The sequence below is a fragment of the Phyllopteryx taeniolatus genome, chromosome 14, assembly GCF_024500385.1.
Source record: "Phyllopteryx taeniolatus isolate TA_2022b chromosome 14, UOR_Ptae_1.2, whole genome shotgun sequence".
Classification (NCBI taxonomy): Eukaryota; Metazoa; Chordata; class Actinopteri; order Syngnathiformes; family Syngnathidae; genus Phyllopteryx; species Phyllopteryx taeniolatus.
Window position 1 is genome coordinate 16723862 of NC_084515.1, and position 21679 is coordinate 16745540.

General features: G+C 45.7%; 1 protein-coding gene across 11 annotated transcripts in view; it reads left to right on the plus strand.

The window, feature by feature from the left end:
• The first annotated feature begins 493 nt into the window (after nucleotides 1-493).
• LOC133489512 (adenylate cyclase type 1-like) overlaps nucleotides 494-21679 on the plus strand; it is a 33500-nt gene continuing 12314 nt past the window's right edge. For 7 of the 11 annotated variants that reach the window (XR_009791945.1, XR_009791947.1, XR_009791946.1 and 4 more), the window contains exons 1-9: nucleotides 495-1179; nucleotides 4935-5084; nucleotides 5358-5476; nucleotides 9336-9447; nucleotides 16697-16824; nucleotides 18221-18379; nucleotides 18990-19131; nucleotides 19986-20141; nucleotides 21313-21510. Coding sequence is in view for 4 of the 11 variants with exons in the window: in XM_061798664.1 (XP_061654648.1) it covers nucleotides 556-1179; nucleotides 4935-5084; nucleotides 5358-5476; nucleotides 9336-9447; nucleotides 16697-16824; nucleotides 18221-18379; nucleotides 18990-19131; nucleotides 19986-20141; nucleotides 21313-21510 (1788 nt within the window). In the remaining 7 variants the exon portion in view is untranslated. Of the gene's footprint in view, nucleotides 1180-4934; nucleotides 5085-5357; nucleotides 5477-9335; nucleotides 9448-16696; nucleotides 16825-18220; nucleotides 18380-18989; nucleotides 19132-19985; nucleotides 20142-21312; nucleotides 21511-21679 lie in introns of all 11 variants that reach the window. The other 4 variants (XR_009791951.1, XM_061798667.1, XM_061798666.1 and 1 more) reach the window with 2 other exon arrangements.

The following is a 21679-nucleotide window of genomic DNA, read 5'->3' on the forward strand; positions in this document are numbered from 1 at the left end:
CAGAAATCGAGGTCCCCCAAAATCCGATTTTGCTCGGGCTCCATATGGTGACTGTTTCTGGATATGACACACACACACCCCCCCCCCCCCCCCCCCCCCCCATATTATTTGTGCGTGAGGGATGCGAGCAGGAAGCGAGCGATGTGCAGCAAATGCGATTGTTTTAATGACGGGAAAAGCGCGTAGGTGGCGGAAAAGGGAGGGAGACAAAGAGGACGCTGTGCGAACAGTCCCATTAGGATCGTCTTGAGACTTAACGTCGGCCTCGCACTGCGCACGCGTGATCGCAGCTGAGCCCCGCGAAGAGCCGCTAAGTTGCAAGTGGACGTCGCGCCGTCTTCATATTTCTGGGGGGAGCTTTTATTTGGGTGTGTGTGTGTGTGTGAAGAGATGAAGCTCCTGGTGCCTTGTCGCGGATAAAGTGTGCTCTCGCCACCCCCTTTAAAAAAAAAAAAGGGGGGGGGGGGGGGGGCAAGGAAAGGAAAGGAAAGGAAAGAAGGAAAAAAAAAAAAAAAAAAAAAAAAACCCCAGAAAAGCGGACTACATCTTCAGTTTATGAATGGCCCCGACATGGAGGAAGCGCCGTTTGAGAAAGTCCGAAGCCGGCGGAAGAGGAGTCCGTGTCCGCCGGGCTTCCCCGTGAGCAGCATCGCCTGCGAGGACGAGTTCGACTGCAAGGAGCTGGAGTCGCTGTTCCAAAACTACAACCTGAAGCTGGAGCAGACGTCCGCGCTGAAGGCGCTCGCCGTGCTCATCGTCATGTCGTCGGCGCTGGCCGGCGCGGAGCTCCTGGGCGGCCCCGGCCACCTCACCATCTCCAAGGGCTCGCACCCGGTGCACTGCGTCGTCTTCGCGTCGCTCTTCATCGTCACCAACGTCAAGTACCTGCAGGTGACCCAGTTGCAGCAGATCGTCAACCTGAGCCTGCTCTTCGGCTTCACCTTCGCCTTCCTCTGCTGCCCCTTCTCGCTGGGCGCCGCGGGCCCGGAGCCGCAGACGCAGACGCAGACGCCGACGCCGCCCGACCAGGGCGTGTGGCAGCTGGTGCTGGTCACCTTCGTCGCCTACGCGCTGCTGCCCGTCCGGACCCTGCTGGCCGTGCTCTTCGGGCTCACGGTGTCCGTCTCGCACCTCATTGTCACCGCCACCTCCGTCAGGACGCAGAAACTGTGGCGGACGGTGAGTACGCGCACACGCACACGCACACGCCGGCGCCGGCGTGACGCGCAAACGTGCACAAAACTAGGGATGGCCGATCGTACCAGATCAGTGGCGGTTCTGGGTGGCCCTATGGGGGGGGCCCTCTGCCCCCCATAACTGTGCTTGCCCCCCATGAATGGAGCAAGTTATCACGTAACTGGAGTCGTCGCTGCAACATTTCTGTCAGCACCCCCCCCCCACCTGTTCACGAAACAAATTGGATGGTTATAGTGTACCAAGAAACCGGACTTGTTTGGCAAAATGACATTTTTCCAGTTTTTCGAACGAAAAGAAGGCGGAGACAAAATTCAAGTGTTACTACAATACAGCGTTCCCTTGGATTCCGTGTGTTGCGAGAAAATAAAGCAATCATATTTATTTGCCGCATAATTCACAGTATTTTATTCTTATTTTTGTGTGTGTGGGAAAAGAAATGCTTCCTCGGCTAAATCACTGAAGCTGTCAGAAAAGAAAAAGGAGAATTCATTGAAACATATTACAGGGAATCAAAGTACAGTAGGCAGCACGGTGGAGAACTGGTTAGCGCGTCTGCCTCACAGTTCTGAGGACCGGGGTTCAATCCCCGGCCCCGCCTGTGTGGAGTTTGCATGTTCTCCCCGTCGTGCCTGCGTGGCTTTCCTGCGGGCGCTCCGGTTGCCTCCCGCGTCCCAAAAACATGCACGGCAGGTCAATTGGCGACTCTAGATTGCCCGTTAGTGTGAATGCGAGTGCGAATGCCAATGCCAATGGTTGTTTGTGTCTACGCGCCCTGCGATTGGCTGGCGACCAGTTCGGGGTGTACACTCCCGGGACCCTTGTGAGGAGAAGCGGCTCAGAAAATGGATCGATGGAAAAGTACAGTAATGCAAAGTACTATTGTGCATTAGACCTTCGAAGGTGTTTATTAGCGCATGGCCGAGGTCAATACGAATGTGGGAAAGATGAAGAGTCTGAGAAACTTCATACGGCGTTCAAATATCTATAAATAGTTTCCCAAAAACTACTGTACGTGTTTGCTACTTGGCAGATTTCCTTGCGATGAATGAGCCATTAGCGTGCAGACCCAAAGTCGCTATTGCAGTTTGAGGCCCGCGAGTGCGGGGGTCATCGCCAAGCTGAATGGATTCGCGGCCTCTGTCTCGATCTGCGGCCTTCACACGGCCGGGAGGGGAGGAAAAGCGTCGGCCGAGAGCGAGATGAACTGATCAAACCTCGCTTTGCTTTTTTTTTTATTTTGTATTTGTATTTTTTGGAGGCGACGCGCACATGAGCACACAAAAACAAAATGAGAACACCCAGCAAGGACTCCACTTGACTTCCAGATCCAGATGTCACTCACGAGGCCACGCCCCCTTAAAGGCACACAAACGCACCACACCAATGCAGTACAGCGGAACCTCGGGTTACGAACTTAATTCGTTCTGTGATCCAACCTTGTAACCTACAGCCTTTGTAAACCGAGGTAATGTTTCCCATGGAAATGAATGGAAGTGCAATGAATCGGTTCAAGCCCCAAAGCTTGAAGTTATACTTAACTTTTGTTGATCAGTGTCTTTTAAGAAACAAAGACATTTTGCGCATCTTTTTCTCTTTAGTGTGTCGGGAAGTAAAGGAGTCTTTTTTGTTAACCCATGTAGTCGGAGTTGAGTCAAAGCTCTTTTGCCACCGCTGCACAAGCGGTGAGTGTTGTGGTTCCCACATTACAGCTTTAAATGTGCCTGGAGTTGAACAGTAAAAGAAAATGTGGCCGCTGCCGGCAGGATGTCGCTCCGCCTCCTCCTCTGGGGCCGATTCATATTCCGCCGAGTAAAACAGTCACGCCGTTTCTCTCTCGCCATCACTCTTATTTGTATGCCTCACCATTAGCTAGGGTCTGCTGAAGTTCATCATTTCTTTGCTCAAATCCCTCCCTGGCTTGTTGCAAGGAAGAGACGGCACAAACGGTTTGCCTTCGATCTGAGCGAAGCACAAGGAGCTGTCCTTAGTGCTGAACTTGCCTGCGAGTCCTCTGCTGTGTGTCCTTCGCTGTCGGGGGGAAGAGAGGTCGCAGCAGGCTCTCTGTTAATGTAGGGTTGTTTATTCGACTCCAGCGTTTCTCTTTTAGACGCAGGTTACGGTAGGACGCGTCTCACCGCAATAAAAATGACAGGGGGGAGAGTTTGCAGCTACAATGCAGCTACTTGATAAGCTAACAGTAAGCCACGTTTCTTCATTTGCTTCATTTACTACTACTCTATACTCGACCTAAATGACACCATTCTTAAGGTCCCATTGTAACGTCATGGAGCGTCTATATCTGGATGTTCTGAACTCCTCTGTCCATGTCAGCGTCACATTTAGAGGATGTTACCCATTGCGGTCCACCGTAGCGTGACGGATGTAGCTCAGCTTACCATAGATGACGTCCTGTTGGGTGTCATGAATCAACAGCGCCTGCGCTGGTTGCAGTCAAGTAGTGCGCGCCCTTTCACACAATCGTCAGAATGCTTACTCATCCCTTATCGACGGGATGGGGGTATCTACATCCAAATGTTCTGAACTCCTCTTTCCACACTTGTGTCGTATTCACCAGACCCAGCAAAGTTGGAAGAATCTCCAAAACGTTTCAAACCAACAACACCCAATTCCAAAAGCGAATGCCCCATCAATATATGCAGTTACTTTGTAACGACGTCCATGAAAGCAGACGGCGAATAAAACACAAGCATTATTGTCTGCCTCGTCATTTCTCTGCAGGACGGGTTTCTAAAACTGTCACGGCTAGCGTCCTTGTGGACGGCGGTGATATACAGTAGTTGGCCCGACTCCACTTATCGCGGTTTGAAGGCTCGCCGCAGAAGCGTGTCCGCGTACTTTGTGGAGAAACGCAGCCATTCTTATTCAGTGCACGCGTCTGCGGTGCTGGAGGTGTATTTATCGTCAGACAAATCATGGCAGAGTCGCACTAATAGGACATTATGACAAAGTCATGCCTTATGGATTTGCTTCTCGTTACAGGGACAAATATTGACCAATGACTTGAAGATATGCAAACTTCCTTTTACTCCACAAATACGAGTGTGTCAGGGGACACGACGGTGCGCCCTGTGAAAGTGAATGTGAGGACCTCGTTCGGTCAATGTACAAAGTCAGCCAACGTTGGAAAAGGATGGCAAGCGTTGAAAGCGGCCATGCCGGCGTGCGGTCTGCCACTGCGACGGATCAAGCGGCTCACGCGTCCTCCCGTGCTTCCGTGCCGTATTCGCCGAAATAGAGATGGCCCATTGGAAAACCTCATCGGCTCTCGCTGTCGATAGATCTCAAATTGAGGGACGTGAAAAGACGTAGGAAAACAATGTACACAATCTAACGTTTCCGAACAAGAGCTCCAATCTGCCTTCACAAAGATAATAAGGCCTGTTGGAATTGAAGCGATTGTATTCAAGGGACAGGCAAAAAGCAGGGATGGTCAAATAATGTGGCGACCGACTCGTTCACGAGCTGTACGATATTTGACATCTTTTTCTATTTCACTAATATAATTGAAATTTCAACGTATACATAGTGAAATGCGTAATTTCAAAGTAAAATACATGATTTCAATGAATGATATGAATCAAATCCCAAGTATGTAGATATGTGTAATATATCAAATCGCTTTACTTGACAGCATCCGTTCACCTTCTTCTGAGCGTCTACGAAATCAAATAACAATTTGTTGTTGTTGTTGTTGTTGTTGTCGTCGTCGTTGGTAGCTGGTGGCCAACACGGTGCTGTTCACCAGCGTCAACCTGTCGGGCCTGTTTGTGCGCATCCTGACGGAGCGAGCGCAGAGGAAGGCCTTCCTGCAGGCACGCGACTGCATCGAAGAGCGACTTCGCATGGAGGACGAGAACGAGAAACAGGTGCAAGCTGACATGCTGTACAATAGAAAAGAATAGACCCAAATATCTACGCACATACAGTCGTGACAGTACAGTATGCCGTACGTGGCAACTCTTATGAATAAGGAAGAAGGAATAATCAATGTGCAGGTGCGAATGGCAAACTGTACATGAATGAATATGAACAGCAGCAGCAGAAAAAGCAGTATTGTATGTAGCAACAAAGCTATACATGATTCACGAAAGACATTTACCGATGTTTTGTGTTTTTCTTGTATACCAACTCCAATCCAGGAGCGCCTGCTCATGAGTTTGTTGCCCAGGAACGTCGCCATGGAGATGAAGGAGGACTTCCTGAAGCCACCAGAAAGGATTTTTCACAAAATCTACATCCAGCGCCACGACAACGTCAGGTGAAGTTCCCGCTCGGCTCGGCTCGACGCGGCGCGGCTCCGTTGGCGTTTGCCGTCGCTCAGCGGCGGCTTGTGGCTCATCATCGGTAGATCGAACGTGCCAGACGTACGCACAATAAGGTGCAAACACGCGATATAGAGAGACACCATGTAAAAAAACGGTTTTGTGTCGTTCTAACGCTCCAACAGGCTTGACGCTCATTTCAACACACCTTTAAACCTGTTAAACACCCTTTTTAAAATCTTTCCTCTTGCTCGTTCTGACTGGCACTGTTCTCCAAATAATTTCTTTTTGCCAAATTGATACATAAAACTGAAGCCAATTAAACATTGTATATTCAAGCGCTTAAATTGTTTAACCGACTCTGTGAGCTCAATGGCAACATATAATGTGGAAAACCAAAGATGGGCTAACAGAAATGAGCGCAGATGTTACGGTAAGCCTTCAAACAACTGCTACTTGAACACACACGAAGCAGCAACACGTTCTCACAAAGCATACAATAATACGCACGAGCATATATTCTCTGTTCGGTGGGCGACTATTACTAGAGTTTAGTTGGGGACCTTCTCTGCCTCTTCTTCTTGCGCTTAATAATGCTGCAAATATATATACATAGAAGAGCATATATTGAGTTTGTATTGCACTGGCTTTTTGTGTAAAGTTTACACCCTGCTGGAGTGTTTTCCTGTTGTTGTTAATAAACTGAAGCGAGGCAGGATCTGCGGCAGTCTTTTGCGTTGGACTGCGCGGAATGAACCGGAAAATCTGAAAGATAAGCCGCAATAAGTGTCAAGCCTGCACTGTGGCGTGGCAAAAGAGCCACCGGACACCATGATACGTGCGCGCGGTATATCTGACATCAGAACCGTCTCGGCCCTCGAAGGAAATTCACCATCGACGCATTGAACGCTGACGTTGGGAGACGTCTGCCTGCCTGCAAGCATAAACGCTGTCTCGGTGCATTTAAAGATTTGACGTTTTGGATCATTAAACAGAACCGAGCCCACGTCCGCGGACATAAAAGATCCAATTAGGGTCTTGCTAGGAATAGGATAATAGGCCACTAGTGTGCAACTTAAGGGTCATCAAGACTCGGCTGCGGCGCTTGTGAAATTTTGGAGAAAGAGAAACTTAAATGACGCTAAAGCCGATTTCTCTGGGAGCAATTGGAGCAAATGATGTTTCGGTGGAAGGAAGGCACCTAATGATTATTAAGTTTGTCAGGAAGCGAAGCTCCCGAGAATCAGTTTGCTGCTGTTAATCGACATCGACATAGTTCCTCTTACCAGCAAAACTCCAGAGGAACTCGTCATAGAAAGTCCCAGAACATGCCACAAATGTGTGATCGGCGTTAGCATGGGCGAGTCGGCCCGATACTGGCCTCGTTTCCAATATGGATCCCATTTCATCGGCGTGCCGCTGATTGCTTTGTGCCTTGAACCCCCTCCCTCGCTCCAGATAATGAATCGCCCCCCCGCCGCCCCTCCACTGTTTTGATCTGATTAGAGTCCAGCCAGGCAGATATTGTTGTGATCAGCTGCTAAAAATCATTTTTCAAAAATGTGTCTGCCTCACAACAAGATTTTGCACATAAAAGGACACATAATGTGTTATATTCATATAACATATTCATATTTCTATTTATAATACTGTGGTATTGATTATCATTCAATCATAATAATACAAATAAGTATTCTTCACACAAATGCTTATTTCCACAGCCAATATCTTTGCCAGCCACGCAGATCACAAGTTCACATGAGTGCTAAATGCAGCTTTTACACCTCCATGTACCACGCAGATTTCAAATAAATAATATTAAAAAAACAACAACAACTAGGCAGAGGGGCAACGTGCAAGCATTAAAAAAAAAAAAGCATGAAGACATTTTCAAACAAACTTTCTCTCATGGTGGACAATGTCTAAAAGTGCAATTGTTGCTTCTGTAGAATTGATTGGGACGAGTGGGTCAAGTGGGATACACACAGACCCACTTTTAACATCTCATCCGATTTGAGCATGAAAAAGACCCCACGCGACCAACGAAAAAAACAAAAATCACTGGGTGTGCTTAATGCGGTTATCGTGTGTGCTGTACTCCAGATGACCGATGACAGCGTAACACACACTTAACAATATTTTCGTTCTGCTGTTGTAATACCAGGACTGACCAGCTGGAGGCAGTATGGTGCCACAATTGCGGAAAATACAAACAAAAAAAAGAATAAAATCCTAGAAGAAGAAATATAAGTTGAGTAAATTCAGTCTTTGGGCTGTTACTGACTTCAAATTTGGCCCAATTCTCAGTATGTGTCGTCCCCCCCCCCCCCCCCGGCTTAAACGATTTCTTTGGAAATAATCACTTCACAAAGAATGAAGTGGAAAATACTAACTTGATTCACGACTGTCCACAGCGACTGTTTTCTCAGCATACCGGGGAGAAAAATCCCTCTGAACTCACAATTTGGCCGTATTGCCAAGCATGTGTGTGCCCAACTTCAGCCATTCCTCGCTGCTGGATATGCGTGGATGAAAACGTTCAATTCACAAAGAATTAAGTGGGAAAAAAGAGCTTGGCTTGGAGTCTCAAGTGGGCCCGCGACAGGATCTATTGTGTTATCTTGAGGGATTAGATAACTGGACATGTGTTGTGTAGGCTGCCTATTCCAAATCAATTTGGGTTTTCTCCAGTTCTTTGCGCTATTATTGGCCGCTGTATGCGCCCACAATGCAGTTAAGTGTCGCATTAGGCCCACTGTTTGCAGATTAGCGCTAATGCAAGATTCGGCGTTCTAAATATTTGTCCGTCACAGATGGCGGCCGATTCGAGCGTCGGCCTGAATGAATGCGACTGTTCTCTTCTTCGGCGGCATCTTCCAGGCGGCACGGTGACCACGACATCTTGAAAACTCAAGACCCCATCGGCCGAGACTGACGAAATGCACAATGCCAGTAAAAGACACGGCAGCCTTGCTTTGTAAAAATGGAATGGAAGGTCAACGTAGAAGTGGCAATTTGTGTGTGTGTTCCGCATCTCATTCACTTCTTTACGGGACGCCGTGTGGCTATGCGAAAGTTGTGTAAAACATCAAGGAGACGTAGCAGGCATCTTCTCCAATGTACAGTATATCGTAGAACGCTTTGATGAAGACGTCTGTGACGTGCTTTGGTCTGGTTCAAGAATTATGCCGGCGGCTCCAACGTTTGACCGGTGCAAAGCAAACTAGCTTGAATTTGACGAGACAAAACGAGTACAAACATGTTCATTGAACGCAAGCGAAATGTATGCTTTTTTTTTTTTTCTTCCAGATAACATGATGGAAAACCGATAGAATTTTCCGGATTTGTTTGGATGGAATTTGGGTATTCTGAGAGCATTCAGTGATGTATTTTCCAATCAACAGACTGCAGTGTGTCTCCACCCTTTGGAAATTCTGTCACTGCAGTTGTCCAAAATGGGCATGACAATTTGGTGCCCCAACCAGAAAATTGCGTCGCACTGCAGCTCACGCAATCCCGACGTCTGCATTTAGAACCCCGAATGACTCCTCTCCAGCGCCTAGCAGCAAACGTCTTCACCTTGATCCCCGTGAGAATACTCTCGCTTCTATTTTCAGTCACAGCGCCGCCAGTCAAAATGGGGCAGACGCTCTCGATCTTTTTCTTTCTGTCTTTTTTGAACCTTTCGTCGCCTGCTGCTGGCCCTTAATTGCCACCTTTGATTCGTTTAGCGTCAAAAATCCAAAGTTGCTGTTCAGACTGACCTCCTAAATGTCATTGAAAGAGCTCCCTCGCCACCAAATCCTGAGAATAACAAGTCATTCCTTTGTTTTTGTGTGGGTGTGCCTATGACAGCATCCTGTTTGCAGACATCGTTGGCTTCACCAGCTTGGCCTCCCAGTGCACCGCCCAGGAATTGGTCAAACTCCTGAATGAGCTTTTCGGAAAGTTTGACGAGCTCGCTACGGTGAGTGTGTTCGGATTACCTCTCAATTGCAGTGTCAGCGTTGGCAAGGACGCGCGTCTGCGTACATTACAGGCGTGGCGAACCTACGGCCCGTGGTCCATATACGTCTCCTTGCTTCGAGCTGTTTATTTGTCATTTGTAAAATAGGCAGTATGGTATGGCTGCGAACAATGAAAAAGTATAGCACTATAACACGGCACTTCAAATAAAAACAACCCAAAAAAAGGGAACTTTTTCCCCCAGGAAATCTCCTGACAAACTCATCGTAGAAAGGCATCGCGATACTGCCACCTAGTGGTATTTTATAGGTATTGCTGAAATGGATAATTGTCACTGTAATTAGGTTAGCATCTGCTTGCTCCATTTATTTGTGTATATAATTGATATGTATTTAATTATAATATATATATATATATAATATTGCTCAAGTGACATTTCCTGTTGGTTATCATGACACTTTTTGTCTTTGCGTCCGTCAGTAGCTCCATTCTGTTGTGTTGTTACAAAAATGCACAAAAAAGCCAAAGAAAAAGCACTTGTAGAGGTAATCGCGTGACATCACATGATGTTTGAAACGCCAAGTTCGGTTTGATTTTTCGAAGCGATTTCGAAGCGTAAACGAGGCCACCTTCGGGGCCTTCGACTCCGGAGCTACCACTCCATAATGATAAACGCGGGCTGGATCGTCGGCAACCTATTTTTTCAAATACATTTAGTGAAATGACCCCCCCCCCCCCGGTATGAAATGGCTTCGGCACCCTCGGTGCAGCGTGCGTGCAACGCTCTTGGCTGTCAGCTCAGTGTGGTGTCACAGCGAATACTGGAAGCTCTTCTGATCTGTAATGTGATTACTGCGTGCTTCGTTTGAGCTAGACTCTAATCTAGTCCAGATTCGCCCCAGGCTGAACTTGTCTCCCGACGCTGGCTGTGCGTAAAGCCTGAATGAAGTTGCCATTGTCTTGAAAAGTGTCCGGCTACTCCCATTTGTAAATACGGTAGTTCATTCTCCGCGTCAATGGAAATCCGCAATTATTTTACACAAAACGGCGAGGCAGGATCTTTTCCCATTTTGAAGTTACAGTACGTGTGCGTCGGCAGTCGTATCACAATAAAATCGCATGAGAACCGTCTGAACAAAAAGTCCCAATCTGTCCTTTAGCGCATGTTAAACTCACTGTGATATTTGACTTTTGCTTGGCTGAGTTCTATTTTTAACTTTGCTTGTTTACATGCATCAATACAAAGGCCTAAGGCTGAATTCAAGTGACACAATTCAGGGTTTTTTTTTAAATTTTTTTTTTTATTTCCTTTCAAGCATCCCAATTACGAATTGCGTCATGGCAGCGCATGAGAAAAAAAAAAAAACAGATCGGATATCTTGGCATAAGATTGGCATAAGGCCTCTCTAAATTTCGGCAAACATCTCACGCATATCGAATATCTGCCGATGCAAGCGCAGCGTAAAAGCACAGATTGGATATTTTCTGTTAACGCCGTCTTGATTTAACCAACACGCATTGATTGGGCGACGTATAGACCAGAGGCGGCTGGGCTCTTAAGTCTTAACCTTCACATTTCAAGCAAGTCCCAAGTTGCTGCGGCAAAAATGGAAGTCAAGTGGAGACAAGTCCTGGGTTAAGCACATCATAATTCCAGTCATATAATCTTGCTCAGTCACATCCATTGGAGTCATCATGAAATGTTTTTTTTTCCACTTATCAGAAAATGAAAAGGCAATTTATAGCTTAATCCTGAAAGACAGCCCAGAATATAACCCCCAAACATCTTTTTGTTTTGTTTTGTTTTTTGAAGGTAGTTTTATTTTCTTTGGCTGTTTTGCATGTCGGACATTTACACACTGAATTCAGCGCATTTTATTTATGCACCAAAACGCAGACTTTACACACTTTACACTTTAACCCTTCGCGGGGACACTTATCTTTTACAAGGCACACGTACAGCATATTTGACAGACTTTTTATGTGCAATACATTTGAATTAAATCATGACTTAACGACAGTTTATTTAAACAAATCTTCCTCATTTTTGATGAATACCTACGATACAGATCACAGGTATCAATTCAAAAGCTGAGGTTTGCCAACTTTTACGACTGAATTCGAATTTTGGTCAAGAGGGTGGCACTTGGAGGGCAATTCATCATTTTGGGTAGCACTTTGTGTAAAAACAAATGTTGCGATACGATGACCTAAATCTCACCTTAAAGAAAGAAAATGTTATTATTCTTTTATTAACAGTAGTAGCAGTAGTACATGCGTTCCATCAATTTTGTAGCGACCAGCTATTTCCAGGTTTGTGCTTGTGGGATTGTTTACCATTTTTTTTAGTGACAGTTGAATAGACGGGTCGGAACTGGACGGACATCGGACGTTGCGACCCGAAGCCCTCGCTCGCTCCGATCGTAGGAAGTGCTGGTTAGCAGTGACTCATCGTCGCCGCGGGCTTCCATCATTTATTTTCTTGGGAAGAGCGGGTGGTTGCACACGGCCACCGGGCGTCATCTTGTAATAGCGTTCCGGCACCGTCCCCACACCGCCTGTCCGCTCTCTGGACCCGTCAAGATGCGCGGGAAGCGCGCCAGGAACACAGAGGCCTCCTCAGGAGCTCTTCGGAATGCACACGAGTCTCTCGGGTGTTCCTCAAGCAAGCATTTAACAATAGTATTTCTTTGTTTTTGGGATTGAAAGAAGTGGAAAAAAATGTCACGCATTTTTTCTAAAAAAAAAAAAAAAATTGAATCTGACTTTACTCTCAAAAGATTCTAACTTTTCACGTTCAAAAAAGGGGAATATTTTTCCTTGTACCGTTTACTACTGTTTCTCTGAAAAGTACAACGTTATTCTTTTGAAATGGACTTTTTATTCAACATAATACACTCAAATGTGTATCTTTTTTTCTTGTAATATTACTGAAAAACTTTGTTTTATTCTACTCATTTCATTTGAAAAATGCCCTTTTTAAATATGAGTGTTTTTTGTTGTTGTCTGAAACCCCCCAAAACATACATGTTGTATACGACTGAGATTTGATTAGATGGAAAAAAACATGAATTTTCCTGGTAATATATTTTTTGTCTTGAAAAAGATGGCACATTTCTCCTCATGATGGAACCATTTTTACCTCCAAGAAATTGTACTCTTTTTTTTTTTTTTTTTTTTTTTTTTTTTTTCTCCCCTTCTTTTAAATTCAACGTTTTCGGACATCAGTGGAATTCCTTGTCGGATTAAGGCCAAAGTGTTTGACAACAAATGTTATTGTTGAGGAGTTTTAGCCTGCGTTAATTCCGCCTAGGTCTTCTTGGCCCGGCCGGGGGAGGCCGAGGATAAAATTGGGGTTTCCAGGAAACCCACTCACACTGATAAGTGTCGACAGTTCGATTCCCACCACCCGCTTGAACGCAAGCTGAGAGTAATTATAACTCTTTAGCACCGTCGCCAGAATCTGCGGACTGCTGCCGAGACTGAAGATTAGTGGCGTTAACGCCTGGAGAAAGCTTTGGGACCTCAACTCTCCCCCAAAACCAAACAACAAAAAACCAGCCCAAGAGTTCTGCCGTCGGATGTCAGATTGATAGCTGGCGTTCACAGGCTAACACAGCTAAGAGATGGCGGTCCGTGTCCAAGTGTGCCAACTGGTCCCCTCGCTCCGTAAACACTTGCTGTCCAAGGAGAGCAAAACAACAGCTTCTGCGCTCAGAGGCACACTCATGGCGGCGCTTTGTGACATGAATAGCGCTGGCTGGAGCGTGCTCGCTCGTGTCTTTGCACGTCTAGAGTGGAGGTGCGTCTATAGCTTTGTCCTTTGCCTCTTTGTCGTTGTTCTCGTGCGTCTTCACAACACCTCCGTGCATCACAGCTTCCGGACTCCTCCGCTTCTTGTTTGGCAGCTTCTCGATTGACACGCAGCGGCCTACTTCCCTCAACGGCGACTGTTCAGCCCCGCGGTTTTCACCGCACTCTCTCTCTCTCTCTCTCTCTCTCTCTTCCGTTTTGCGACGTCTCAACTACTGTCTTGCTGCTCTTTCACTGGGACAAAGTCCTCTGATTTTTCACACTAATGCACCTTCAAAAATATCCCATGGTATTTCTCTACAATGCATGCAGTTTCACGATGACAGAGCATTTGGGCCACTCTCAAAATAATAATCATATATAAAAAAAACAACAACTTGTAACTATACTATGAGGATAAAGGCATACCTTTTTTTTTTAAGAACCAAAAAAATGAATGAGGAAGAAAATGCATTAGTTGGATTCGAACAAGCATCGTTTGGACTTTTCAAGAGTGAAAAAAACATTCTTTTCTTTTTCTTTTTCAAGAAAAACTTTAATAAAGTGATAATCTCATGAGAAGGAGAATGTTTCAGAATCGTCCGAGAACGCATTTCTTGCTTTGTTTTAGAAACAAGTCGGAATCTTGCAAAAAAAAAAAAGAAGTAAGTTCTGCAATATCAAATTCTTATTAGAGAAAAAGTATTCTTATGAGAGTGGAATTACAATCTTTGTGAGGAAATAATAGGTTTTTGTGAAAAAGTTGTAATCGTAGTAGATTATATCGTATGACAAAAGCTTGTTATGAAGTTACGGGGGAGGAAGTTTTTAAGATAATAAAGTTGAATCGTATGTAAAGTGTTGAGAAGAAATTTCGTCACAAGTCCAAATCATATGACAAAGTTGTGAAGTTATAAGAAAAAAAAAAAAAAGGAATCAAATCAAAATATAGAATTAAGTTGTGTTGTATGAGAAAATCTTCAATGAATAGAAGTTGCCGTGTTATGAGAACAAATATTTGGATCCTATGTCAAAAAGTTGTAATGATGTTCAAAAATGTTGTTTTTCCAGGGGGGGGGGGGGAGAAAAAATGTATTACTGTTGCCAGAATAGTTAAATGAATCAAAATCCAATCTAACAAAGCTCGTGGCAAGAAGAGTCCAAATTCCCACACGACGATCCTTGACAGTCCTCAATCGTCCTGAATCGTCTTTCTTCGTAAGATGCCAACCTTTTTTCCGTCACAGCCTCACAGCGTCGACGCTTGTGCTTGACGTGTAAACAAGCCCGATGCCCCGGAGGAGTTTGTCAGACGAGCAGATGCGAGGATCGCCGTTAAGTCCGACCGTTCACGTAAGACGAGCGCGTGCTCCGAGCCGCCGGCCGCAGATCCGCTCAAACCGAACCAGACGATTTTAGACTTTGGCAGAGTGTGCCAATTGATCAATAACCACATGACTTTTGGTTATGCTTTGATTACATTCGAAATCCTAAATTCCCCAACGTCCAACGTAAACATGATTTCACGTCGTACCGGACTGAATGAATTTGTCATCAGGTTCTAAATCTGAAACAGGTGGTCGCTGTGCCTCCGTTCGCCGTTCACTTGACTTTTGCCCTGCGGAGGACAGCGGCCGATGTGCCCGAAAGGAGACAAGGAGACAAGGAGACAAGGAGACAAGGAGACAAGGTTCCCAATTTCTCGAGAAAAGCTCTGCGACGAGCTTCGGTGGAAATATACACGGCTCGATCGGGGGCGGTTCTGGGTCTGCAAATGAGCCACTGCTCACCCCGCCCCCAGAAGGGCTCCAGTTACCATGACGACGACGAGATTTCCGGCCTTCTCTCGAAAATGTCATTTATTCAAAGCGCCAATATATTTGTCTTCCTTCAAATCGTAAAAGGATTTCAAATGGGTCAATATTTAGTTTTTCTTCCCAAAATGAGTTACAATAGACTCGTACGCTTTTCACTGGACAACGACGACACTGCTTAAGAATGATATCAGTTATAAATAGTTCATCGGGTCCCAATATTTGGCAACCTAAGTGGCTCAGAGCCAGGGAGGGGAGTTTTCTTCATGTGTCATACGATTCTAATTCATGCGCAATACCATAAAAACCGTTGCACAAATTCAAACGACACGCACGTCGTATCCGGCGCCGTTGATGCGCGGCCAACCCATTTGCTTTCATCACATTCGGGAAATGGACGTCCGAGTCAAACGACGGCGACGGCCAAAGAAACATTTCCCTCCCCCGGCCGGGGCGCTCTCGGGCCTCAACGAATTTCCAACAAATAACAACATATCCTCGCTGCTGCTGTCATCTCCTCGTATTTGTGTGTGCGCGCGGGCGGTTTATTTGAAAGCTTGTTTGTCTCTTGCTTTGTGGCATCCTCTTTATTGGGGCACGAGTATGCTCATTTGCATATGGATAGATTGTGTGTGTGTGGCATCACAGCTGTGGAAGTGCTCTATTGTAATTGTAATGAGTCATTTCTATTGAGGAAAACAAACAACCCAAAAAAGAGCAAATGTGTAAATGTCTTCTTTGCTTCTTCTTGTCTCGATGAAACCGCACGGTCCGCAACGCTCGGGTCACGTGACGCGCGGTAATCTCGCTCGGGTTCTCAATCGGCTCCTAAAGCCACAGTGCAGATTAGCGCAGGAAAAGTACAGAGTGGCAGACTTTAAGCACCGGGGCTTTCCACCCCGCAGGCGTTGTTGCCGTAGCGCCATCTGTTACTGATCCGCCACCTGACCCGAGATAGCCCGAAGAGGCCCGATTGGCCGGCCGGCAAAACCATAGGGTTCTATTTCCAGTTCTTTGGAGCCGTTCGGAAGGGGAATTTAGAGCCCAAAAACAAACGCAGAACTGAGGCTTCCGCGTCGACGGCGAGACTGAAGTTGCGGTGCGTGAACCCAGGCCGTATTTCTTCGCGACCTGGGTCTGCGAACATCGGCGAAATCACCAACACCAGCAGCGTGCAAACACGGACGGACAAGCATCACGGTCCGCCAACGTGCATAATTAGGAGTCTCTCTTCGCATGCGCGGCCGGTGAGCCCGTTACCTCCGTGGAGACAATGAAGGGCTCGTGAGCGACGGCGTCAATGTTAACCCTGTTTCCCTGGCGCACGTGCTCCGATAATGGCGCTTTGTGTTCGCCAGCCTTCTGTTGTCATGCTTACTGCCAGTGAGCGATGGAGGGGCAGAGTCTTCGTATTGCCTTGACGGTGCTGAAAACTATCATACATCCATATATCCAAACCAAATATGCAGACAGCATTTGCATAATTTGACAGGCTTTAAGCATTGCGGCGTTGTGGTGATGTACGATCAAATCGTCCTTAACGCTCATTTGACCTTGCTGGCATCGATCACGCACGATTATACGCGATACATATTCTCCTATTGTCCCAATGACAGTGTGTATTTGTCATGCCCGTGTTGCTAGGAGAACCACTGTCGCCGGATAAAGATCCTGGGAGATTGCTACTACTGCGTGTCTGGACTGACCCAGCCCAAGACGGACCACGCCCACTGCTGCGTGGAGATGGGACTGGACATGATTGACACCATAACGTGAGTGACCTGACGGTCCAGCCGTCCATTTTTTACAGCGCTCGTGTCCGTGAGGGTCACGGCTGAGCCGCAGCCGATCCCAGCTGACTTTGAGTGTCCGCGCAATACAAGGCCACTCTCAAACTTGCAGTTTTACTCCATTGTTCATATCGTAGTTGTTTTCGCTTGCATTCCTAACGAGGGGGGAAAAAAAGTGTTGTTTAATGACTTTGAAATTCCTTATTCCTCTTCATAATGGTAAAATATTGAAATCTGCTGTTGAAAGCATTCCACGCTGCTGAAGGCTCTGTTCTGTTTTTTTTTTTAAATGACGTGTGGCCCAATCATTGAGTTAAGTATTGTATATCAGTACGTTTCAGTACGTTTCAGTACCATTGCCCAGTGGGATACATTTTATTCATCTGCATCCACATTTCTAGGTTCTAAAAATATAATCCCTTGATTTGGAACGTACATTTTAGCATTGGATAGTCTCCATATCCAGTGTGAAGGGGAAAAAAAAGGTCATTTCTAATTTGATACATTTATGACTTGATTTAAGGTTTGATTGGAGATTTGGACACTGATTAATGTTGCAGTCTTTTTTTTGGGTTCTATTTTGGGATTCCAGAGCAAATTCTAGATCACAGTTGAAGAAATGTGATCCTTGTGCAGGTCTTGACATATTACCTGAAATTATCATAAAGAAGAGAAAAACTGCTTTATGAGTGTTAAAGTGTCAAAAGTTATAGTTACAAAGTATTTACCGTAGCAGACGCCTTTTCTTGCATACTTTGCACTGCGAGGCTATAAATAACACCATGCTCCCCATTGATTTATCTCTATAAAATAATCATTCTAATATAATCCATAAACTGGTTTCAAATGAACAATCTTTTTCCTGGAATATAAACAAATCAACAACTATATACTTTTTTTTTTTCAGTTTTTTTAGAAACAAAAATAAAGAAATTCCCAGACAGGACATTCATCACCAACAGCACTTTTCAAAACTTATTTCTGTTATCATCTGATATTCATCCCTACTCACTGTGAGGTCAAATGAACTTTGGATTACCCTGTGGTCGTGACTACTGCCATAAATTCTCCATGAGGATTCTGGAATTTCTTTTAGACACCTCTATTCAGCTTTAGTGTTTCGGTCTGGTTTGATGAGGTAGCCTTCCCAGTTAACATGGATATTTCACTTCGAAAGCCGTCAATGGCAGTGAACGTGTTACGTGAAATTGAGACAAAATCGTTCATGAAAATCATTTTGTTGTCTTACTATTGTCTTGCTTATACACTTGAATGCTACCTGATTTTAGCTAGGCTGCCAAATCTGTAGGTCCAGTATCATGCAGTGCAGTTGTTCATGTGTCGCCACGGTGACCCAATGTGTTGCTGGCCCTCTCAGGTCAGTGGCGGAGGCCACGGAAGTCAACCTGAACATGCGCGTGGGCCTGCACACGGGCCGGGTGCTGTGCGGGGTGCTGGGCCTTCGCAAGTGGCAGTACGACGTGTGGTCCAACGACGTCACTCTCGCCAACGTGATGGAGGCCGGGGGACTACCCGGGTCAGATTCACATCCGTTAACTTGAATCATATGAATGCTCAGAGACAAGTATTTACACATTATGCTACTGTATGCCAAACATTGAAATCTAAAGTGCATCAAAAAACATGTTTCTGAGATTTTTTGTTTTGGTGGTTTACTGTTGAATGCCGAGAGAAAATGAATCACACTAAAGCAAGTGGCCTAAAAAATTATTATGACACGAGCATTCACAGGGACACTTTTCTGCATGAAAAGTGAATCCTGAGAGAAAAGTATTTGTATTAAAACGACTTAAAGCGTCAAAAATGCTGAGAGACAAGCATTCACCCCAAAACTGAGAGTGTTTTTGGCAATATGAAAAATGTGTTGAATGGTGAAAGAAAAAAATAATATATACAGTTTGTGCTCGTACTGTAGGTGATAAACACGCAAATGCTGTGACATTCACACGACATGCATTTGGCCTCCATTTTTTTTTCACTGCTGAATGCTGGGAGAAAATGCATTGGCTGCAGTAATAAATAATATGAATACCTCACTGGGGCGTATGCGTGTGCTACGTGAGGGTTGCTATTCCGATTTTGATTTCACCACCCATTCGTGTTTTTTTTTTTGCTGTATTCCGCAGGAAGGTCCACATCACCAGATCCACACTGGAGTGCCTGAATGGCGATTACGAGGTCGAGCCGGGAAACGGTCACGAGCGCAACGCCTTCCTCCAAAAACACCAGATCGAAACTTTCTTTATCGTGCCGTCTCACCGACGCAAGGTACGCTCTTTTATATTTCCAAGCCGTCGTGTGCTGTTTATGTCTAAGCCCTGGGAGGAAATGACTACGAGCAGACTTTCAGTTGTGTCCTTTATGAGGCCGTGGCCCCGAGTGAACCCGTAATACCGCGAAGGGTGCACTGCGCAGAGATAATCCATGTGGAAAGTCAGACGAGGGTCGATTGAAGAAGGAGGCTTATCTTCTCCTGGTTGCTTCTCATCCACTAAAATCTCACAGGAGGAGAATGCAAAGAAGAAGAAAAAAAAGCCCCCAGCGTGATATAATGGAGCTCTCGCACATTTGATGCGCAGATGATGTCACTTCCAGCCTGTAATGGATTCAACGAGAAGGGGGACGGGGGGGGGACGGACGGGCGGAGCCTGTGGCATCTTTCGTCACACATTTGCAGAGTTCAGCATGCGTGCGGATGCGCGCGTGTGGCAAACACATCAACGAGCGGCTTCTGCCCGCTTCGCTCGCGTTTCTACTCCAGCGGTGGAAATATGAAGAGCTATCGCTGCAAGTCTCGCGTGAAGTATTCGAATCAAGTACTCAAGTGCTCAACTCATAGCAGTCAAACTGATTGTTACAAGCGGTTAGGGTTAGATGATTAGGACTTACTGCAAGTGCAATGAGGGCAGTCCTTGTTGGGCGGACTCCTCACGTCACCAAAATGACTACTTTTCGTTGTTATATTGCTATTGAAGTGTATTATAGTGTAACCTTGCAATGAGCTCCGTGATTGAACTGAAACGTTACCACGTTGTCTCTTAATCCTGGTAAGAAAGACTCCAGGATGATGTGAAGCCTATCACGACTGACTTCCCCAAAAAAGTTCCTGCCTTTTTTTCCAGATTTTCCCAGGATTGATTCTTTCGGATATCAAGCCGGCCAAAAAGATGAAGTTCAAGACGGTGTGCTACTTGCTGGTGCAGCTCATGCACTGCAGGAAGATGTTCAAGGCAGAGATCCCCTTCTCCAATGCCATGAATTGTGAGGACGGCGATAAGGTCATTCTTTTCTTTTTTCGACTCTGATTTTGTGTGAATAGAAAAGCAGTATTTATCCCGAGAACACCCCATCTTCTCACCGTTTTGTAATTGAATTTCTTCAATTGTATTTGACATTGCATTGCTATTTAATACAATGTAAATGTGTATTCAGTAACAAAGTGAAAACGTAGGTCATCTTTTTAAACCCACTGTGTACATAAATGTGCAACTTATTCACTTGGACGGCTGTGAAAACTGAAAGTTTAACAAGGAATTTTTTAAAAAAGGAAGAAAATAAACCTCACAATGAAAAACCAAAACAACAAATGATTCTATATTCTTTATTGATAGAGGCTCACATAGCAACTCAGAGTGAAACTCATCCCTGTCCACTTTTGCAGTCTTCCGAAACACCGGGTGGCGCTCTAACCACTGACCATAACGCTATTTGCGGAACAAGACAAAACAAAACTCAAATGCAGTGATTCCTGAGCCAGTCGGAGGGCAAAGTATGGCCCCGGGGCCACAAGCGTCTTACGCTGTTCTGTAATCCGGCCCACCCAGCCTTTACATGTATTCGTTTCTCATGTTAACTGATTTATTGTGAGTGGTAAAATACGAAAATATTTGTAATAAATCTATCTTTTTAAATGACAAAAGTGGTTAATCAATCAATTACTTCCAAACATAATATATTTGATACTACTATTTTACATATAACATACAATGATTATAATAACAATCATTTTTAAAAACAATGACATTTAAGAAGTGAAAAAAAGAATTACAATAAACAAGATTACATATACAGTTACCTCGTCGAGGAATCACCCGGTCCATCTGTGCATTTTCAAAATCAAATGTGGCCAATGAGCACAAAGGTTCCTTTTGTTTCAGATGAACGTGTATACGAAATAGCCATATTGGTGTGCTACTTTCTGTGTGGGTGGCGACCAAAGCAAGTAGAAATGGAGGCAACGCGGTTATGCTCCAGCGCCCGCTATTTTGCAGCTCTCGTCGCTGTGGCTGCCAAAGACACTTCGTCTCAGCAGGGCGCATCCGCTAATGAAGTTAAATGTGACGTTTGAAAGTATCATCAGCGGCGCGCTTGTATTCGGGCGCCTTTCCGACATGATGAAACTCCCCAAACGCAGCCGGTACGACTTCTTCTTTTTCCTCTTTAAAACAGCGGCGGGCCATGAGGACGGCACCGCAGAAGTTGCGGAACCGGCCCAAAGCCAACCGGGCCAACGTGGTCCAGAGCAGCCCCAGAACGCGGGTCAACCGCTACATCGGGCGGCTGATCGAAGCCCGGCAGACCGAGTCGGACACGGCCGACCTCCACTTCCTCACGCTCGTGTACAAGTGCTCGGAGCGCGAGCGGAGGGTGAGAAAAAAAGACAACAGTCGGGTTCGCAGCGGCACTTCCCATCAAAGTAAATCTGGCTGGCATCTTTCTGCCTTTTTCCGTGTTGCTTTTACAACGGCGGCATTACGGAAAGTGAGTACGAGGTCCATCCGGGCATTTATCCGCCCGCGACTCTCACTAGCCTTCT